General features: G+C 43.7%; 4 protein-coding genes across 4 annotated transcripts; all 4 read right to left on the bottom strand.

The window, feature by feature from the left end:
• Positions 1–1,129: 1,129 nt before the first annotated feature.
• H6S33_004325 (uncharacterized protein) lies at positions 1,130–2,651 on the bottom strand (the record flags this gene model as incomplete). Its single annotated transcript, XM_044835673.1, has 3 exons — positions 1,130–1,936; positions 2,015–2,569; positions 2,634–2,651. The coding sequence occupies 3 exons, from the start codon at positions 2,649–2,651 to the stop codon at positions 1,130–1,132; spliced, it is 1,380 nt and encodes a 459-aa protein (XP_044691063.1).
• Positions 2,652–3,682: 1,031 nt separating this feature from the next.
• H6S33_004324 (uncharacterized protein) lies at positions 3,683–4,502 on the bottom strand (the record flags this gene model as incomplete). The annotated part of the gene is made up of 3 exons (XM_044835672.1): positions 3,683–3,895; positions 3,961–4,293; positions 4,356–4,502. The coding sequence occupies 3 exons, from the start codon at positions 4,500–4,502 to the stop codon at positions 3,683–3,685; spliced, it is 693 nt and encodes a 230-aa protein (XP_044691062.1).
• Positions 4,503–8,605: 4,103 nt separating this feature from the next.
• H6S33_004323 (uncharacterized protein) lies at positions 8,606–11,001 on the bottom strand (the record flags this gene model as incomplete). The annotated part of the gene is made up of 4 exons (XM_044835671.1): positions 8,606–9,969; positions 10,092–10,182; positions 10,254–10,378; positions 10,431–11,001. The coding sequence occupies 4 exons, from the start codon at positions 10,999–11,001 to the stop codon at positions 8,606–8,608; spliced, it is 2,151 nt and encodes a 716-aa protein (XP_044691061.1).
• A 4,532-nt stretch (positions 11,002–15,533) lies between these two features.
• On the bottom strand, positions 15,534–21,178 carry H6S33_004322 (uncharacterized protein; the record flags this gene model as incomplete). Its single annotated transcript, XM_044835670.1, has 8 exons — positions 15,534–17,168; positions 17,229–17,486; positions 17,546–18,766; positions 18,828–19,936; positions 19,994–20,345; positions 20,405–20,692; positions 20,754–21,047; positions 21,107–21,178. The coding sequence occupies 8 exons, from the start codon at positions 21,176–21,178 to the stop codon at positions 15,534–15,536; spliced, it is 5,229 nt and encodes a 1,742-aa protein (XP_044691060.1).
• Between the last annotated feature and the right edge of the window lie 1,158 nt (positions 21,179–22,336).

Raw genomic sequence — 22,336 nt, 5'->3', positions numbered from 1 at the left:
CCTTAAGTACACTACTAGGTTGTCATAATGACTACACGTCACCTCCGCCACGACATCCGTAACTACTATTGTACACATTGCTATAGCTACTAACGGCTCCCTGCACGAGGTATTTCTAGCGGAACACACTGAGTGTGGCATCTCCAAGGACGAAACAACTGACAGACTGCATCTGCCGCCAAGATGAGGTTTTTTGGTGTGATAGATAGCCCTCTCCTCCAAAGCCTACTGTAGCTGGCAAACCCACAGCCAAGACGCACATAGCTTTGAATATTTCGATTCGTCCTCTAGACAAACCAAAGAGATGATGATCTGTGACCCCTCGACCCCGCTAGTTATAGGTGTACTAAATACATGTAGCTATAACCACGTTACAACAAGAAGCGAACCTAACACTACGTTACATGTCCTGACACCTATGTCCATACCGGAAATATCCGATGGGTTAAGGAGGAGCTGGTCTTTGTGGGTCTTTCAAGAGAGGCGCGCGAGTGAGTCACTGTGCATCACTCACTGCATTCCAAATCCGACCACGGCCATTCGTTCCAGCAACAGCTACCCCCGATGTTTACTCTCTTTTAGCCCTGAATTATCCGGGAGACCGTGAGAGCTGCTGAAGAGGTATAATAAAAAAGCATAGCAAACTCGACTCCGCCTGTGATAGTAACAGGCCCATGGTTATATATAGCGGGCATAGGCTCCTATGGGGTTTCGCTTATAGCACGAGGGAGCGCACTTCTGGAGTTTACGACCGTGACAGGGCTGAGATGTGGAAGTAGATCTGTGAATAACCATGTAGGTCCGGTGTGCACTCTGACGCTTATTGATACTTTCCAGGCTTCATTACTAGGCCAAAATTCACTTGCGGACGAATTGATTGCAATCTAAATGACTATCTAAAGGGAAAGGGGAAACGCCAATAACTGAAGCTCTGCCACAAGCACCCACATTTATCTCCAAGTCTGCCAGTCCTGAAGAGAATAAAGGAAAAAAGAAATTAAAAGAATAATAAAACATAGATTTGAACAAAATAAACTCGAGAGAAAAGGATAATAGCTGGATATAGTCTCCTCTCTCCCTTTACGCAAAAGAATCTAGCCAAAAAAACAGATAAATATATACCGCCCACTTAGTTTTCCTTTGTTTTCTCCTCGACCTTCGCTTTTCCTCCCCTCCTCCACTTGCCCATCTTTTCGGTCAAGTACTTTGCACTCCTCACCGGCCCTGCCGTCAAAACACCCTTCAGGCTCTGCGCGGTACTCGGCCAGCTGATGGTGCTCTTTATCACCTTCTTGACCTTATCCGCCATCTCATCGGTACCACCCTCAACTATTCTCTTTTCAAACTCCCCTCCCTGCTTCGAGGCCACACGCTCATCGTCTTCCGATAGATTCACCATCTTCTCGAACTCGAGTGCCGGAATGGCGAACTTCCGCTGGTACTGAAAGTACAGCTTCTCCCTGAAGCTCGTCGGGAGCCTCCGCACCATATTCGCCCGTTTCGAAGGACTCATATCCTGGACCAACCACGTCTGCTGTGCTCGGTCACTCCACTCCTGCCCGCCGCCCTTCTCGTAGCTCAGGTTTGGAAGCTGCTCTATCACCTTTCCGTACAATAGCCTGAAGTGGGCGAGTTGGTTGTCGACGATGTTGTCGATCTTGTTTGGGTTCTCAGCGCCGACGCTCATGCGCGGGTCGCCGAGGTAGGAGATACCTGTGATAGTTGAGTAAAGCTGGTACTCGGTGAAGCGCTCCGGGAGCATGAGGAGTGCTGTACGCGTGGCTGCAATGAGGTTGGCCTGGTAGGATAGAGTGATGCTGGGGTCGTCACGGAGGATCTGGACAGGCTTTTGGAGGCGGCCGGCGAGGTAGAGGGTATCCCATGTCTTGAGATCACGGCTCAGTGTGTCGATATTTGTGACGCCGTATTTCACTAGCTGTGGAATACGGAATCAGCCTCTACATCTCCCATGGCAGCCGGGGGGGTAGGGGCATTGAGATAAGGAAGAGCATACAGTTCCGTTTATCTCAACATAAGGATTGAAATACACCCCCGCACCCATCTTATCCTGGACATAGCTGATGGCACCGCTGCCCAATGTCCCCATGAACGAGTAATGGTCTCTATGCTGCCCCAAGTTTAGACTGTGCCAGTGCTGCGTGTACGTAACACCAAACATCAAATCGATCATTGGCTTCTTTCCCGACGCGCGGGCCGCCGCCGCGCCCTGCGAGAACACGCCCGACCCATATGCGAACGCATACCTCACCGGAGCCCGGAACTGCATCATCAGGGAGCGTAAGTATCCTTGGAGCTCATGCGCTAGCGGTAGGTGCTGGTTGAACCCCACGGTCTTGGGAGCCTTCTTTGGGCTGGTGGTGAGCGGGATAGGGTCATCGTCAAAGTCGGCGGGAGGAGGTGGGATCTTAGATGTGGCTTTCTCTTCGAGGTAGATAGGGGTTGAACTTAGGGCTCGGAGGTGCTGGAGGCATTGTCGTGACTTCCAGGCGGGGGTGACGAGACGGGTGTAAGGAGAGCTCAGTGAAGTGCGAGCATGGAGGGAGAGCTGCTATAGTATCAGTGAATGATGAATTAGATAGCTTTTTAAGGGGCATATCAGGGAAGAGACCCACTGAGAATCGCGAGGCCATTTGGGGATATTATTTGGTGGAGCGCTGGTAAGGGGGAGTTAAGTTAACTTGGCTTATGAGTATATATGAGATGCTGGGATCAATTGGTCGGCGTACTCGATATTTTTTGATGTTTAGTTGATGGAAATTGTGTTCTGGGGGGTCTCTAAGGTGGGGAGGAGTATCAATGTTTCGTCTTGTATTCCGGCTATTGCAAGAGGAGAGTCGATGCGGGTTGGTTGGCTGTTGGTTGGTGAGAACGTGTGCCAAGAACGTTGAAAGCAAGGCACGCCGATCATCCACAGAGCCGCAGAAAACTCGGATATCCGGGGTGGGGTTTCGCGGTAATGATCTAACTACGGGCTTGAAACGCTAAGTGATTTTTGATGATCCAGAATTATGTATAATCTTTACTTAATTTTAATTCTCACAGGTCCCGTTATTTCTTGATCCCGCTCCCGGTTCCTTCTTGATGATCCCGTACGTTCCCTCTTGATCCCGCTCCCTCTTGGTCCCATTCCCTCCTTCAATTGTGCTGATCTTACTCCCTCCAGCTGCCAGGTACTCCCCTCCAGATTGATCCAGCGCCATCAGTCCCGTCCGTAATTGACTCTTTCCCCCCCCCCCCCCCCCAACCCAAACTTCTAAGCCCACCTGCCTACGGACACCGGGTATGTGCCTACATATCACAAACTACATTTAGCTAACATCCAATACATGGAATTATTTCCTGATGACAGAAACCTGATCATTCCACGCGTACGCGGTGCCGTTGGAATTAAACTGTAAAAATAAAAACCCGCAAAGATAAAAAAACAAGAAATAAAATAAACTTGAAAGCACGGGACAGAGGAACTTGATATTCGATTATGATTGTTCAGACAGGCGGCGTTACTAAATTTACCAAGTTTGACCGCAGCTAGCAATTGCAAGCCAGAACATCTGACATCCCCAATTCCTTATCGAACACAAAACACACTTTATATGGTAATACGTTCTCCAAATCTAATTACACACCCAATTAGGCAGTAAAATCCACCCAGCAGACCACCCTACTTCTGTTTGCTCGCCAGAAACCTCTTCTTCATCTTCTCCGTATAAGCTTCATCCCAAGTATTCGTCACACTCGGCTTCGCCAGAACCGCATCAGTCCACGCAGTCCAGTTCTTATTTTCCTTCAATCTCTCCCCCACAAAATCTGGGAACCAACCATCCTTAGCCTTGATAACCGAATCGATCCTGACCACGAATGATGCCGTATTAACCTACCAATACGATACCAGTCAGCAAACAATCACCACTATACACTCTTATCACTTGAATCTCTCACCTCGGCCAACGTCAACTCCTTGCTACCACCAAAGAACGGGCCAGCTCCTTCAAGCAACGGCGCAATCTCCTTTTCGATCGTCTCAACAAACTGTGTACCCTTTGCTATCTTCTCCTCCTCGCTGTCTGCGCGAAGAGTTCCATAAAACCCACTTATAATCTTTGTATTGAATGTGTCGACGAAAAATGCGATCCGGGCTCTCTTGAGCGCTGCGTCAAGGGTTCCAGATGCAGGGAGGAGATGCGATTCCTTCAGGTCTGCAAGGAATTGGGTGATCACGCTAGACTCAGTGATGATGTGTTCGTTGTATTTAATTGTTGGAACTAGGCCTCTCTGTTCATCTTATCAATACTGCCCATAAGGTTATAGAGGAATAATGTATGGAGTCTGCATACAGGGTTGATTTCGAGATACCAGGGCTCACGAGGAGTGTCCAAATCAATGATGACCTCCTTAAACTCCACTCCGAGCTCCTCGAGCGCAATGTGCGCACGGTGGGCGAAGGGACAAGCGTGGTTCGTGTAAAGAGTAATTGTTCCCATTTTGAAATTCTTCGTAAAACCAAATCTAAGATCGTATAAAGGAGAGATCGAGAGAGAGGTGCTATCTTAAAAAAAAAAAGCTGTGTTCAAAGAGAAGCTTTATATCAACCAGCAGCGGATGATATCATAATCGATCATTTTAGCGACATGGTTGGATTAATTGAAAGAAGTTAGCAGAGAAATCGGGAAGCTCGACAAATCACGGGGAGCATTTGTAAGCTATCGGCCGAAATGAATTTGTAGAGCTCCCCTTCTTGGTTAAGGCCGGCTTTATTACCTATTACTGAGTGATGGATCGATGTGCATAAGCCGCATGCGCGCAGGGAATCGAAATCGTACTGTACAGTCTGTTCCACTCTACTTATTTTATATATTCATCCATATAATCGGACCCATTAATATTAATTTCGAAATTTTTCCCTACGGAATTCAACCAGCATCTCGCCAATGATATGACCATGAGCTATATCCCTAGCTTGACATTCTAACGATATTCTTGTTTCTTATTTTGATATACGCTTTGTATACATCACTCATGGGCACTTACGATTGCAAATCGCAGCCATCACAGTAATCTTTTTTTCTTTCTTACATGCATTGCTTCCTACCTCACTGAACTCTGAAAGTTAAGAGGATCTCCTAACCTTCAGCTCGCCGTGATTACGATACGCACCTAGGTGGTAGAGTCTTCATCGTTCAAACCTAGCCCACATAAGGTTAATGGTATTAACGCGTGTGCGTACCGGTGTGTCAATAGTAACGGAACCCCGTGTCTGAAAACCCACAAAGCCGTATGTAGTTACGGAGCCCCGGGGTGCATATGAAAGCACTGCCGTTGAGGGTTTGAGAATCTTAGTGCTGAATAATCTATATATGAGCTTGTGCAATTGTGAGCAGTGTGCTTTAGGAAATGTCATTAAAGTACATGTTATATGTAGGTTATATGCACCGCGATTGGGTATGTTCTTGGACGTACGTTTCTTCCTTCTACGGCCTATATTGTTAGCGATATATTTAATGATGGACAGTTTACTGACCGGGATCCAACTATGCTTTATATAATGGAGGGTAAATATTAATGAACTGGGGTTCAGAGGAACGTATATACTACTGGCAAATGGCATCGCAGGGTAGAGTATAGGGCAGACGTTGTTGGACAGATTTACGGTCAAGCATTAGTCATACAGTAGACGCGTGGAATTGCCGAGACAGGCGCAGCAAAAGGAAACGTAGCGATAGCGCCAGCAACAGTTCGTTTAGGTGTCCAGATCATGGATTACCTCTAGCTAGTTTTCTTTTGTCTTCTCATCATCATTATCATCATTGAATATACATCATTGCTCTCGTTTTGTCTTGATCGAAGTTTTATTCATTCTCGTATCTTTCGAATCGTCGTTGAAGAAGAGTGAATACAAGCAACCGGCCCACAACGTCTAGTGAGACGCTAATCGAGACAGAGTTAAACCCTAGGCCTGCAGCTGGAGATCTTAGAACAACCACTGTACAGTCGCATGCAACAAGTTCCCGCCGTTTTTTGACGGTGAGTCAAACCATAACCACTCCACCACGAACTCTGCAAAAGTTTCAAGATATGACAAGTGGCAAGCTGTTGTTATTCTCCATAAAATTGGCTGAAATACTGTACAGATAAATAAAGATACAAACTGTCAGTCAGGAGGAGGATTGGCCTACTGGATCACCAGATTTCAACGCCATAGAGAATTCATGGGAGATGCTCAAGAGTGCACTAAAAAGGGAATGAAGTTATAGACAGAGAATACCTCATCGTGATGATGAACCTTTTATCACTGCACAAGAGGAGTAGGGGGCATTGTCCCAACCAAAGCTAGATAAATTGCCATTAAGGGTTGAGGTGTGTCTCAAAGCCAATGGAGGGCATACTAGATGGTAGTCTCAAAATTGCTTTCTTTATATTCTATTTAACTTTACTATGTATTCTCCATTAAATATCTTCACTTATGGTTGAGTAACGAGTATTGAGGTTGGGTGTTGCATCGTGAACGGCGAGAACTTGATGCATGCGACTGTACATACGTACGTTCCTAGCTAGCTGTGCGCAATACATGATATCTGTTGGTACTGAGTGAGTACATGTACTTATAATTATACTTCATGCAATTACCTACAACAAAGCGAAAAAAACATAGAAGGCCATACATCTATTCTGTTACTGAAATGCTCTATTCAAACTTGGTACGTATAGCTAGCCCGGTAGAAAGGAAAAAGAATGATTCTCACCACAAATACATCATGATCATATATATCATGGCGCTTAACGACTACATAATAACTTCTAAAAATCTTTAACAGCCCCTTAGTATTAATTATCCCTTACACGGTCAGTCCGGATTGGAATGACAAATTAACCGTATAAGGCAGTTGTGCTGTGTTGAACACTGTGAACGTTTATTCTCTCATTGAGTTGTTTATTACACGCTAAGGAACTGTACCCTAACTAGATGACTGAATGAACTGTTCCAGAGTTCAGCAGAGCACAGTTACCTATTAAGGTTAATTTTGTCATTCCAATTCGGACTAACCGTGTAAGGGATAAGCAGTATCCCTTAGACTATCATATCAGTCCGAGCCGGAATCACAAAATTAACTGTATAAGGTAGCTGTGCTGTGCTGAACGCCATGAACGTTAATTATGCTCTCGTTGAACTATACTAACTCAATAACTGAATAAACAATGCCGAAGTTCAGCAGAGCACAATTAGCAAATTAAGGTTAATTTTGTGGTTGTGATTTGGACATCAATTTGAACCAGATCAGCAGACCGGGGCGGAAGGTTTGATACCAGTGCAATCAAGCCACATGTATACTTTCTCATATTATCGACATAGAACATGCATCATATCAGGAGAGTCTGGGTATACGATAAGGCTTATTTGCTGTACTTATGCCCAGTACCTTGAAGCGTTGAAAGACACGCGGTACTTTATCCTATCCATCAAACAACCGTATAATCTGATACCTGCTGACTAGCCAGCTGGACGTCAAATTCTGGTGCGATCCATTTGAATGAGTATGATCTGGCAACGTTCTAGACAGATACTTAGCATATACAAGCCACCAAAGGGTCACCTAACGAGTTAAATGCTATGGGGCGGTAAATGTGTCAAAAGTAATTTTATCAACGGTAGTAAATTATTTTACCACCGGTGGTGAAAATAATACCAGTATCTATACCTATAATCCTAATTTTTACAGACTTTTTGGCTAAAAGGGGCTATATAATGCCAATATATATGAAAATTGTCCACCGGTGGGAAATTTTCATAAGTTTTGGCATTAATGATTGAACATTTACTTATGTAGTATAGCGCAGCATAAAGACCGAAACCTAGTGTTTATACCGGTGGGAAATGTACTAATGTAGGATAGCGTGCAGACACAATGACTGAAATCCAGTACTTATACCACCGGTGGTAAATAATTTACTACCGTTGGTAAAATTACTTTTGACACATTTACCGCTCCATAAAATGCACCTTATTATCATCATCTCATATATACAAATTTTAACATTGTATGTCGAATAGTGACTGAAAGAGAACTGCAGGGTAAAGGAGCTCGGATATAGCAAACTTCTATGGCAGAACTTCGCATAGATAGGCTAAATGTGTAGATTTAGATACGTACAGGATGAGAAAAAGCCTTGACCAAATCTTGCACTCTCTCAAATTTCACCGCTAAATCAAAGCCTCACCTCTAAATCACCCTCTGATTGTCTGTAAAATACCCTTAGGTTAACCCTCAGATAATCTACCCACCCCAGTTGTTCTAACATAATAGTCGTTAGGTTATTTATTTATTCGCCCAAATAAGAACTCCTGAAAAGACCACCTTCCTGATGAACGCCTAATACATCTGATCTAGATCTAAACATGCCCTATAACCTTTTATTCTATACATGATGAAACATCCCAAGAAAGCCTGAAATACTGATGATAAAAAAAATAGTGAAAATTCAAGGACAAAAACAATGGTTGGTTCCGCCCAAGACTTAAAAACGCCTCTAAAAAAATAGCTCCAAACGCCAAGTCATCATTGATCCCAAGTATTACCCACTTCAACGATTAAGTCGATCTCCGACGTTTCAGATAAGAGTTCCCTGGCATACCATAAATGTGTTGGGAAGGGCTCTCGATCCAATCTCTGTCATGATATCTGCATTTGAGAGCCATTAAACTCGACGCGGCTTGTACCTCCTCCGGTTTCTCCTCTATCTGGCTAAAAACAAGCCTATCGTAACATTCGCGTGTGAATGGATTCTGAATTCGTGGCAATGATTCGTCTCGGGACGACCTAGGACCGGAATTTTGAAAAGTTCCGACCTCTAATTTGATCCTGTTCATATACGGATTATTGAATCGGTGCGGCTCCGTCAATTTTGTTTTCTTATTTGGAGACTGCTGAGAGTCTTCTGGGCCCAGTTCAATTGGGGGAAGCAGAGGAACGTCGTTTCTTTGGAGGGATATAAAAACATTCTTTGGATTACAACGCTTAGTGACACCTTTTCCTCCCACTTCTCTAACTAATGGCTGTGGAGTAGACCGATTTGTTGTGGAGAGCCTTCTGATTGGGGTATTCAACGATGGATTCGTTGTGGGGCCATCATCAACCCTTGGATGCCCCAATGTCGGTACTCTTAAGCCTTCCTGGATCTCCTGAGCTGCTGTATTGGTTTTAAATGGTCGAGTTCCCCGCACACAACTTTCGTTGAAGTAATAATGCCCGGTAACGGGGGAGCCGGGCATCTGCATGTACGTGTGCTGCCCAACTAAGGGAACAGTTGATGTCTTTCTTGTGGTGACATTCCCGCCAAATGCACCGCTGTAAGTGACTTTGGGTGCCCTCTCAGATTTGAATACTGTCCCAGTTGAGATTTTGGCCGGAGCTGAAATATTTACCGTCCGAGAGTTATTTTCTAGTGGACTACAATTTTTGTTGGCTCCCCCAAGAGTCCAAATTCCGCGGGCAGTATCATAGTATCGACCTGTCTGACCAGATTTGTAGATTTGAATATCTGAAGAGCCCCCATTACTATCAGATGTAGGAATACTGCGGACATGATCGTGGTATCTAATAGTCTGGCCAGACTTCTGAGCCTGAATAGCTGAAGAAGTTCCACAACTGTCCGACGCAGGGATATTGCTAGCTGATGTTAGTACCTTAGGCCTAGATTCCGATAATGTTGCAGAATTCGGCCGACAAGGGCTTGTACTAGCCCTCTGCTTTTCCAATACAAATTGTTGGGCAGATGTTTCCTTGCAAGACTCTATGATTTCGAGGTCGATTGAATACTTTCCAAAGTTTGGATGTGACTCTGGGAGACATAGAGAAGGAAAATCTTCGCCAAAGATGATTGTTAGTGCGTAACGTATTCGGAAACAGAACTTCGTGGCAAGAGCTTTTGCTGCGGGATAAGGAATCCAGTAGCCTTTTGACAGGGATATATTGTTAGATGTTATTTTCCATTAAAGAAGAGATGAAGTTCTCTCAAAAGACTGAGGGAGCGGCCATGAAAATGGCGGGTGGGAGGTATAAAAGAGATAGATCTACCTTGAGCGTGCAAATTTCCACCTGTGATATTATGGCAAATAGATTGAAGGCCGGGGTTTATCTTCTCTTTTACAGCGTTTCCTGGTTCTGTCTGATGGGGGTTAACTATTATCAGTACTCAAGCTCAAATATTCATGTAGCTGCATGTAGTGGGATACTCACCTTCCCCGGTTTACAACAGTCAAAAAAGTCATGAACCCTGACAAGACCATTATAATAATCCCACATCACCCACCAATTCTTGTCTTCTCCCTTTGTATTGGGTGCTGTGAATCGGTATTCAAATACTGGGATGTAATCAGCAAAAGTGATATAGAACAAAACGGGGAAGGCCCTTACCATCAAATCTACTCCTACCAGTGCTTTTTAGGAAGCTCTCTTTTGCTCCCTTAAACGGTATACTTCTAGAGTAGTTGCTGATCCCATCAACAGGGTACACACTCAACTCCAATAACTTTTGGCGATGGAATTCAGATAGTCCTTCGTGGCAAGGATAATTGACTGTTTCGATAGGCTTATTTCTAACGAGTGTCCTCTCTTTCGTCACCCTTCCCTGACGACCAGCGCGACGAGGAGTGGTTGTAGAAGAAGACACAAGAGCCGATATCAGCGGATAAATAGGATTTGGCGAATTGGTACAGGCATAGGCGTTGGAAGAAGTGGGAGTGTAAATGGCGGTGAAGCTGGGAGCCAGGGCTGTAGTAGGTGGTACCAAAGGAGGTGTGGAAATTTTAGAGATCGTAGATGCCGCGTTTGGAGTACATGTAGCTTGATAGTCAGGTGGGGGAGAATCAACACGTGATTCGAGATTGGGCTCCATCTTAATCCTGGGGGATGAACCAAGCTCGGGTGTATCAATCTGTGTAGATACAGCCGACACCGCCTTGCGTGGTGAGGAGAGTTGGGCCATTCTGATCTACTTCGAGTGACTCTTCGTGAGTAGCGTACGTCGTCCAGGACTCGGGGGATTAAGTTAAAAGTGAAGGGCGTTCTCCTAGTTGAACCTTCAAAGATGGGCAGCTCGAAGAAAGCAAAGTTCTACAAGTGCAATCAGAATCAAGAGTGTTGTTTGAAGATTTGAGTGTATGGAGGCGAGGGCGTAAGAGGTTATTTATTAATTCCGACGAGCGAAGCCCTTTTATTGGATGGGAGTTGAGTACAAGCCCGTTTGGTTTCCCTTTCTTCAAGCCGAACGCGCAGTGGTTTCTTGCTAGAACGGTGAATGACTGACACGTCAAACAAGTCCAAGTCAGTTGAGCTTTTTTTTTTTTATTGTTATTACCTTTGGACTATCACCGTTCTCTCTCAACGAAGTAGGGGAGATCAAATGGGGAGTTGAGCGGAACTGAATGGCTTGCTGAAGAAGATGTCTCTTTCTATTTTGTCCTGGCAACGAGAATAGTGGGTTCTTTTCTATGGAGTACCCCACAAAGCCGACACCAGGATCAGACTCAATGGGCAGACTTAGTCTTTTTGACACGACAGTTGAATGGGTGTAACAGCAACGTCAGTCTATCATGCCGGCCTTACTCACGCAGAGATAGGCTCCGGCTCTTTGTCTCAAGAAACGTCGAGCACCAAAGCACCGATGGATATACTGATTATTCCTATCAACCTCTCAACCACCTCCTCCTTCTTCTCCTTCTTCTTTTTTCCTGCTACCCTTCTTTCTTTTCCCTCTATTCTTTTTGTTGAAGACGACTCTCTCTCCCTATCTCTTTTTTCTTTCTCTCCTGGAGTTCAAGGGTTCAAAGAATGGGTATGGATTGGATTGGAAATAACATGAGCTGTTATGTCTGCATAATACTTCTTCCTCGTGGTAATGAAACTCAGCCAGGTATAGATGATGAGACGAGTCTATGGATTTCGAATTATGTATGCACGTGTTTAGTTTTCGGAAGCGCAAGGAAGAATGTTTAAACATACACCCTTTGAGTCCCAGGTCCGCCTTCGTCAAGATACAAGAGTGCGCGACATATGGGTGCAGTAAGCTGCTGAAACTCGGGATACTCACACTCAAACAGTAAAAGATAATAGAGCAGAATGACTGCAGGAAGATACGAGAGAAGATAAAGAATAGGGTAGTAGTAAAGCTTGACCATGTACCAAACAAAGCCCTTACCAGGTGTTCCAGCAGAAAAGAGAAGACTTGGTCCGAACCAGCTTCCCTGCTTCACCCCATCCACCGGAACGGAACTGACAGGCTTCTGGAAGGTTTAGTTTGTTTTTTCTCCACCCACTATACATTTGCTTGTTGTAACCCGTAGCTGCAGCCAACAGGGAAGTATTCCGATTAGCAGATGCATGTACCTCTGCAGTTTTCTACACGCAGCTACCCGTTGGATGGTGGGCCAACACCTCAATATACAGCCGGAGCCTAAGAGAAGACATACGTTGTGCAGTAAACAAACCTCTGGAGGAAAGGGGCTCTATTTTCTGGGAGATGCAGGTCACCTTCTAAATTTTGAGAGCTTGTGAAGACATCCTGCAGGCTTTTGTAGCCCTCCGGGCATGCACGTTTGCATAATATTACTTACTCTGGAGATAACTCAAAAACAGGTGCAAGATCCTACACAAAGATGTAGACTTTCGGGAGGATAAGCATCAGATCAAAAAATAATTATGCATCATCATCAGCAATGGATGAAAGTGCCATGAATAGATCCCTGGAAACCATCTCTGGCCTATATACGGTGCGTGCATACACTGTACACAGGATAATCAATGAACTGTATTCACATATATTCATTATCAGTGCTTGTTAGCACTTTTTATAATTGAAGATTTTATGTTTCCTGCAAACTTTCACAATTGAATATTCTTGAATAAGATTCATGGTCAATCGAAGGATAAAACTAGAGAATAAACAACACATGATAATACAGTCAAATACTTGTAGTATTTGACCTGTTTGTGGTTTGATATAAGTTATGAAATCAAATCCTCGATGAGATGCTTAAAATAACTTCTTTTTTTTTTTAGTATTGTGATGTTAATTAAGCTGATATATATGGAGAAATAATTGTATAACTTTAATTAGTAGCATGATTTAGTATCATGACTACTCTTTCTCTGTTGATAAAATTCGGTTCTGGAACAAGACTAATTTGATCCCCACAATCTCTCGAAGTCATAATATTGCTGCAGGAATTTAGCGATCGCAAGGCTACCGAGCGCACAGCATGAACGATGAACCCACGAGTGAGCGTGCTCGATGCGAATGATATCCGGTGATGCAAAGGCAATGCACATCCCCGCTTATTACTGATGTTGTACACGCCATATTAATATATATTACCAGATGTAAGCCCCGCTACACCAGCCACATCCAAACAAACTTCGTGAGTTGTTTTCCCACCGGCTTCGACTTTCGAATTGCAATCGGTATTTATTTCCCTAACGTTTCTCGATATCCTTACCAATGGGATGCAGTTATAGACATGATGGACGGTTGAGGTTGAGTGGGACAGGGCACCAGGATTGTTTCCGCTACCTTGCTATGATGGGGAATAAAATCTAGAATACACGTAAAGGAAAATCTGGTTTCGTTGAGGTTTCTTTAGACTTGCAGATAGTGACCATGATGGTGCCGGCGCCAACCACATATATACATGCTAAATATTCAGTGAATGTATGTACTCAAAAGTTTATCATACAGGGGTTGTGAACAGATATGTCGAGGCGCACCATGATAATATATGAGTGGAGCAGACTATATTAGTATGAAGGTGCCCTGCAGGAATATTAACATCAATATATACATGCTCATTTAGGCTTCGAACTCGAGGAGACTCAATCAAAAACAACCCAAGCTTATGTAGTTAATTAATTAATTACAACTTACGTATCCAATTGTACGATCTCCCCCATTATTATAAACACATATGTAACAGAAACAACTCCCCTTTAAAATTACCGCTGGAATTATAGGTCTGCAGGTACAGTCCTCAAAATCCCGGGGACATCTTTAAAGCTTTATTTGCTACTAAGTGGTGGGGTTCATTCTGACCGAGTTCTGGTTCGCCATGCGCGGCCACGAATTTATTATCTATGTGCATGTATTATGCTACACATACTATGGAGGGAAGGCGGTGGACAGTGGCTCATGTAGTCGTTTCATCTCTAGGAAAGCCATGCCCAAGAAGTCTCCTTCGTTGTACTTAAGTGGGGTACTGAAAGGATAAGTCTGTATCCCTAGCGTAATTAAACCGCGGCAGTCAGGCTGAATTGAAATTAATGAAACCCAACGGTATTTGGGAATCGTGATATGAATAGCCCGCAGTGTGATTGTAGGATGGGATTATTTATTACATCTTATCTAAGCATGCTTGAGGCCAAATTTATGTACATCAAGAGCTCCTGCCCCGAGCTTTGCTTTTATAACGTACGATTCCCATAACTCTTTTGGTTCCATTTGTTTTGGTTCTACCTGACTGTCTATACATGTAGATAACTGTATTATATAAATGCATCCGGTATAGTATGTAATTTTATAATAGTCATGATTAAGTCATCCTACTAATAAAATACGAATACCAGTACCAAACTCACCAAAGCCACACCAATAGTATAATGGTTAACTTGCGTGGAAGGAATTCCCATTAGCGACAACAAACCAAAGGTTCTAAAGACCAGAGCCCCAACCCATCAGCTGATAAAAGCTTTTGATTGGAAAAAGAATATTTGGGGTGTATTAAGGAGTTGTGTTTGATATATAATGACTGGGGACATTGTGGCTCAGTATCAAACCATTTGGGGAGCCTGGGCCCGATGAACAAACATCTCAAAAAGGATTTCACTGTCGAGTGATAGTTTATGAATCAAAGCTGCGCTTACCACCTCACTCTAGGTGCACCACAAAGAGTCTAGATCAAAAAAAAGAAAGAAAAAAAAGAAACGCTAACATTTGATCCCTATTGTGCTACGATTATTCCTGATTTTCGGGTTCCAGCATGATAAGGAGACACGCTTGCTAGACCTTCACTCGGAAAGCTGCTGCAGCTACACAAAAAGACTTACATTGCATATGCTTGTCATTATGTCTCAGATCATCCCCAGAATCTGCATACGCTACCACGAAAAACATCAGCCATGATAATGCTGAACAAGGCTCTCTTATTTCACTAAGGATATGCGCACCCTAGGCATAGACCTACCTAGAAAGATGTACTTGTGCATGATATAGACACTACATGTATAGATTTATTGCTTGGTACTTCATAGATGAAACTTGATGAAACAGATACTTCAGAAACAAGATTCCTTCCCCCTTTAGTGAACAGGAAACACACAATGGCCAAAACTAGAAATACTCAAATAATCTCGAAACAAAATTGACCCAATTTGATATTCATTGCTGCTGCCTCCGCGCCTTGATTAATACAAATGATCTCCCACAAAAAAAAAAGACTCGATTTCCGAAAAAGATAAATCGCGTAAACATTACTCCGAATCAATATCAAAATCTTCAGATGCATCGTCATCATCGTCATCACCATCGGAGTCAATAGGTGTAATCTTGTAGCTAACAGGTTTTGCAGCTCCTCTTGAAGCCCGGCCGCGAGATACTGGTTTAGGCTCTGGATCCTCCATCTCTTCATCGGAACTCAATAACTGGTCGAGGGTCGCCTCAACGTCGATTTCTTCATCAGATTCATCAAGAACCTTCTTTCCACGTGCTTGGGTAGTAGGCTTTGTGGGAGCTTTTTTGACAGGCGCGGCTTTCTTCACAGGTGCAGCCTTCTTCGCGGGGGCAGACCTCACAGGTGCAGCCTTTTTAGAAGTTGGCTTCGTAGGCGGTTCCTCCTCCGAATCTGAAATGAGCATATTTACATTCCCCTTAAGTTGTTTACCAGCATCATCAGACTCGCCCTCATCCTCACTGTCAAGATTAATTGCCTTCCTCTGTGCTGGTTTGGCAACAGTCTTCTTTAGGGCTTTGGCTGGTGCTTTCGCCTTTGCTGGGCTTTGTTTGAACAATGTAACAGAAGCAGCCGCGCCACTTCCTACACCTTTAACCATTGCGCTTACGTCACCCAGGCCATCATCATCTCCTGAAAGATCGGAATCTATATCGACGAGAGACTTTTTAGGCGCCGCAGTACGTTTTGGCTTACTTGCGACAGTTTGCTTAGGCATTACTATCTCATCATCCATGGCATCCGAAAGATCAGAATCCGTATCCACCAAAGATTTTTGAGGAGCTGCAGCGCGCCTTAGCTTGTTGGTGGTAGTTTTCGCCAGTGGCAATTCATCATCAGAATCGTCAAAAATACTATCGATCTTTGCCTTCGTTGCTTGTTTGGCTGTCGGTTTCGCTTTAGCGGCTGCTTTTAGGGGAGCAGCCTTCTTAGCAACAGTCTTTCTCGGCCGCTCGTCTTCAGAACCGTTAAAATCAAATTCATCTTCTAATTCAACCCTAGAAGCTTTTTTGGGTGCCTCTGCTCTCACAGCTTCGGCCATGAACACGTCATCTCCGTCATCCTCACCATCGGATTCGGCCTTGAAAACATCGGTGCGTTTTATTTTTTCAGCTGCTGCAGGTGACGATGAAAGCAGCTCTGCGACTTGGGGCTTTCCGACTTTCGGCTTTGCGAGGGGTTTTGGCTTCGTCTTCTCCGCATTCTTTTCAAGCATTTCGAAGTCTTCATCACTCAGCTCTTCGATAATTGGTGCATTCTTTGCCGCTCGAGCAGGTGGTTTCTTATCGATCACGTCATTTTTTTCAGCAGGTTTAAATCCTAATGTTGTCTGCTTCTTTGCATCTGCCTTAGCTTTGGCGGCTGTTTTCTTTTTTGACTTTGCTTCGTAATCAGACTCATCGGAGTCGGCCTTCTTTTTGCCTTTGGCACCTTTACCAAGCAACTTCCCACGACGCTTCTGCTTCACGGTACCTAACAGGGCACGTCTCTTATCATCCTCCAAAGTGAGTCTCCACTCCTCAACGAAGGCGTCAAGATCAGTAGCCCAAAGCTGCTTTGGCGAGAGTTTTAGAAGCTCATCAATCTCGAGTTCCTTGTTGGCAACTTCCTTGAGGAGCTTGTCGACCTTTTCTTTAGTTAAGGACCAGATAGCCATCTATGACAACGTAAGCAAATTTGTAGAATGAACCGGCCAAGGGGAATTATTCATACGCACCCCCAAAAGATAGTTATAACCATCACCGACCGAAGAATCATCGTCCTCCTCGTCTTCCTGTGCGGCCTCGGTCTCGCCGGCATCTTTGGCCAAATCTTTTTTAGAAAATGTGTCGAAGTTCTTTCTTTTGAGCTCTGAAATGATGTCCGCGCGCTTTCTGCCCGAAACAATCAATTCTTTGTCGACGATCATCTTAATAAATCTAGCTTGGTTAGTGAGCCTGAGAAGTGTTCGGTTCATCTCGTTAAGCATATATTCCTACGAAGTGTCAGTATTTAACTCGAAAATTAAACGCTTCTCACTATGGGTATTTATACTTTTCGTTCCTGATAAAGCTTTAGACGAATGAAATAGAATTCCTTCAGGATGTCGTTGACAGTGTTGTATTTGTTGATTCTCCCCTCGGGATCGAAGGCAACAAGATTAGTTGTCGCAATCGTCTTCGATAGCTTGAACCTATTCTCAAGACCTTCTGCCAGCGCTTCCTTCATATGCTTCTCGGATTCCATGGTTATAATGAAATGCACTTTTTGTGGAGAGTTATAGTCAACATAATCCTTGATAAATCTGGGTGTCTTCTCTGCTTTGATGATCTCCTCAAGTCTTTCCTTAAACTCTTGCGTCCACATCTTGACAGGCAGTTCTGTGACTTCGCAAGTGACGTCATCAATCTGTTTCACGATACCAGTAAACTTGTATTTATCGTCTGACAGCTTCTCGATGTGTCCGGTCCAATTACGGTACCATGGCACCATTTCCTCCAACTCTTCGTTTTTCATCAAGCGGCGGATATTATTCACAACATCTTCAGGGTTGTAATTAGGAATGTTTGTGCTCCAACCAGTGCCGATACCGTCTGCGCCATTGATGAGGACCAGCGGCACAATTGGTGCATACCACAACGGCTCGATCTTCTTATCGTCGTCCAGGTTATATGTCAATAGAGGATCATCCATCTGAGGGAACAACTTTCTAGCAAAAGGTGAAAGAAGGGTGTAAATATAACGAGGGCTAGCCGCATCTTTACCACCATCGAGACGAGTACCGAAAGATCCTTCGGGTTCCAACAGATTGAGATTATTGGTTCCAACAAAAGTCTGCGCCAAGTTGACAATCGCGCCTTGAAGAGACTGTTCACCGTGCTGATACGCAGTTTGCTCGGAGACATATCCAGCCAATTCAGAGACCTTGACCTGTTTTTTGAGGTTCCGCTTAAAACAAGCGAAGAGAATCTTGCGCTGGCCAGGCTTAAGACCATCAACCATAGAAGGAATAGAACGGATGTTATCCGCCATGGAGAATAGGATCAATTCCTTGTTGACGAATTCAGGGTAAGAGATCTTATCAACGCCATGATCGAGAAACGTTCCTGGTTTATAAAGTCGAAGCCATTCCTTTCGCTCATCTGCCTTCTTTTTCGAGAATGCTAACTCGATCAAATTTCGACCCTCTTCTTCCATGACATGAAACTCCTTCATATGTTTCTCCAAATCGGCAAAGTACACCCTCGCATCCGCTTCGGTAGATGTACCCAAACCCTATCAAGGCATTAGTTATATGCATTCAAAGCTACTTTCTTCACATGTTGAGCTGCCATACTTTGTAGTATTTATGCTCCCATCCCTTCTCGGTATTATTTGCCTTCCAATATTCGTATTCTGGCATAGTGAAGAAACTGAGCTCCTTGGTAGGATTCTTCAAGGAGCCCTTGTAAACCTTTACGATAGGGGTGATGAACTCAATCAAAAAGCCAGGTAGCTTCAAAAGACTAGGAAACTGGGTCTCAAAGAAGTTAATCAGCAATCCCTTGATGTGGCTACCATCGTAATCTTGATCGGTCATGATCATTAAATGGCCATATCTCAACTCAGTCCTACTCTCATAAACCTTTTTGTGTTGTAAACCGAGAATTTGCTTAATAAGTTGGATTTCTACATTCTTCATGATTTGATCATGGGATGCGTCTCGTACGTTGAGAAGCTTTCCACGTAAGGGGAAGACACCATATCTATCACGGCCATCAATAGCAGAAATGCCAGCAATTGCCAACGATTTGGCGGAATCTCCTTCTGTCAAGATAAGAACACATTCGTGGCCACTCTTCGTGCCAGCCTTGTTGGCATCGACAAGCTTCGCATTGTTGATTCTAGAACGTCTGGAGCCATCGGTCTTCGTCAAAGCTTTATCGGCCTTCATATTGGCGTAGTCCAAGATATTTTTTACAACCTCGGTCTTAGCGACCTTCTTGATGAAATCTTCGCTAACCGGGCACTTGCTTCCAAAGGCAGTCGCCCTCGTAGTCAATTGTTCCTTTGTTTGGGATGTGAACGCCGGGTTTTCGATCAATGAGTTGACGAAGAGAAAGAAATGATTTCGAATTTGTGCTTGTTTGACAGCAGCGCCTGTCTTGTTCCTCTTCTTAACCAAATCCATAAGTTTGGCACCAATTTGATCGGCAATTGCGTTGACGTGTGTACCACCAGATGTTGTAGCGATACTGTTAACAAACGAGACTTGCTGAAATGAACCATTGCTAACAGCAAAACCAATTTCCCAGCGATCATTAATAATTTCGTGGATAATCTGCGGCTTAATATCACCGCCACCATTCTCTTCATGCAGGGCATTGGTATACATCTCGCAGTATTTCTTGAAGCTCAAATTGATTCGCTCGCCGTTCAAAAAGACTTTCACGCCTTTCACAGCACCTACAATTTGCAAACATATCAGTATCAAATCTCTTCAACTGAGTAAGGATTACACACCAGCAAGATCGTAGACTCTTCGCTTGATGATTGCCTCTAAATCGTCGTCCATTTTCTCCATCTGAAATTTGGCCAAGTCAGGCTTGAATGTAATTTTGGTGAACTCTTCGCCTTTTGCATTTGATGTGATTTTGGCCTTTTCCATTTTACTCATGTTTTCTCTCCATGTCTGTTTGTACTTCTGCTTTGTGGCTTTATCACCAGTCTCGACGGTGAATTCGGTACTGAAAATATTGCAAAGCTTCGCACCATAACCGTTACGACCACCAGTAACCTTTTTTTCATCATCATCATAATTAGATGATGTAAGAAGGTGGCCGAAAATCAATTCCGGGACGTAGACTTTTTCTTTCTATAGAATTGTTAGCTTGAGTTCACCATTATGTCTGATGAGGTTCTTGGGCAACAAACCGAGTGCATCTCGATTGGAATACCACGCCCGTTATTAAAAACAGATACTGTATTAGATTCTTTGTCCACCGTAACTTTGAGGGTGTCCATCTTTGAATCACGAATCTTGTTGTCTGCAGCATTCACAAGAATTTCATCCAAGATTTTTAAAAGTCCGGGAACCATGTTTACGGTCTTCCATTCCATGGAATTCGTGGCCGAATTGAAGACCCACATCTGTTTTTCAGTACGCTCGACAGAGCCAATGTAGGTGTCCGGGCGTTTGAGGATATGCTCTAATTGAGTAAGCTGTATAGATAAAGTCAGTAACTCTTGACTGCAAACTTTCAAGCCAGCTATTAAGGCAAACCTTCTGGTAGGCATCTCCTCCAGATTTCTTTTTCTCTGACTCTGGACCATCGTCAGCATCTTCGAAAACATCATTGTCGTCCTCGTCTTCATCCTTTGCCTTGGCCTTCGCCTTTTTGGGGGCTGTTTTTTTCTGTTTCTTGTTGACCGGGGGTGTTGATCCTGGATCCTCAGAATCATCGTCAGAACCTGCTGTTCGTTTTTTCGTTGCAGTCTTGGTCTTCGAGGTCGCAGTTTTTTTAGGAGCAGCAGGCTTTTTCGGTGCTGTTGCCTTTTTTGCCGTAGGTTTTTTCTTCTAATTTAGCTTTTAGCTTGCTGCTTAAGATGTGTTAAGTCGAGGAGCTGCAAGCTCACCACCGGTTCCGGGGAAAAGGGACTCTCATTCCCATCATCATCACCATACATCATTAAATCGCTATCACTCATGACTTCTGTGTGGGCTAATAATAATTTAGATGGAGTTTTGCAAGGTCTGTGATAGATTGAAGGACAACCCGACAGTGCACAGGAGCTAAAGGTGTAAGTAAAGGTGTCAGAAGTAGGGATAAATCAATGCAATTATCGTAGAAGTGGTCGTAATCTGATTCGAAACTGTCCGTGAGCAAAGGCCTGATATGAGCAGTTTCTTGCTAAGTTCTGCGAGGGGGCCCGTGATCGATTTCGTGGGTTTTGCTGGTGTTTTGGGCTGGTCGGTTGCTTCGTCTGAGATGGGAGGCTGGTGATTTTTCAACGCGTTTTGTTTTGGTCTTGGCACTCTAAAATCTGTAGGCTTAATACTCAAACCTACTATCAAGATCAACAGAGCCCCTGGCAATGCTAAGCTACATACCAGCGAGCGCATCCCTTGGAAGCACACCTACACCTACCATGTGCGCTTATTACTTGATTGGAGTTTCCTGATTCACTAAGATACCAACATATAACGAATAAACATCTAAGACTAAGACTAAGACTAAGACTAAGACTAAGACTTAGGTACAGGTTCAAACACGTGACTTCTGTTCTGTGCAATGTTAACTGCGGCAATATCGATCTAACTGCAGCGATAAACTCTTGTCGCGTTGATGTTCCGACTGTAACACAGGAAGAATTGAAACTCCTACACTTATATAATAATCTATAAATGCATATATTAAATTTAAGTACATGTAAAGTAGAGAGTACTGTAGTAATTGCAGGTACATGTGAGCTACAGAAAGTAGATAGATAGATGATGTATCCAGAGTATAGCGATAAAGATTCTCAAACTGGTATCAATGATCATAACACCTTGTGTGCGAGGTAACATTTGGTAATCACAGATTTGTTTTCCGAGAGAAACTGTATCTTCTTGTGTCCCTCATACATGCCATCATTTTCGGAGATGATTGCATTGTATGTTCCTTTGAGTTCTTACAACTGATAATATAACCTCTTAATATCCTACTCCCGAGTCTAGATCTACAGTAGGCAAATTATAAACACGGCATTTTGAATTTTGTCAATCTTCACTACATAAATGTGCATATATCAAAAGTGACACCCACAATATCTACATATATGTATCCAACATCTACTAACTAGAGTGAATTTATCTGTATGATA

This window comes from Morchella sextelata (genome assembly GCF_020137385.1).
Source record: "Morchella sextelata strain SCLS chromosome Unknown scls_17, whole genome shotgun sequence".
Lineage (NCBI taxonomy): Eukaryota > Fungi > Ascomycota > Pezizomycetes > Pezizales > Morchellaceae > Morchella > Morchella sextelata.
The sequence above is the reverse complement of the archived record's forward strand: the minus strand, read 5'-3'. Positions and strand labels throughout refer to the sequence as shown.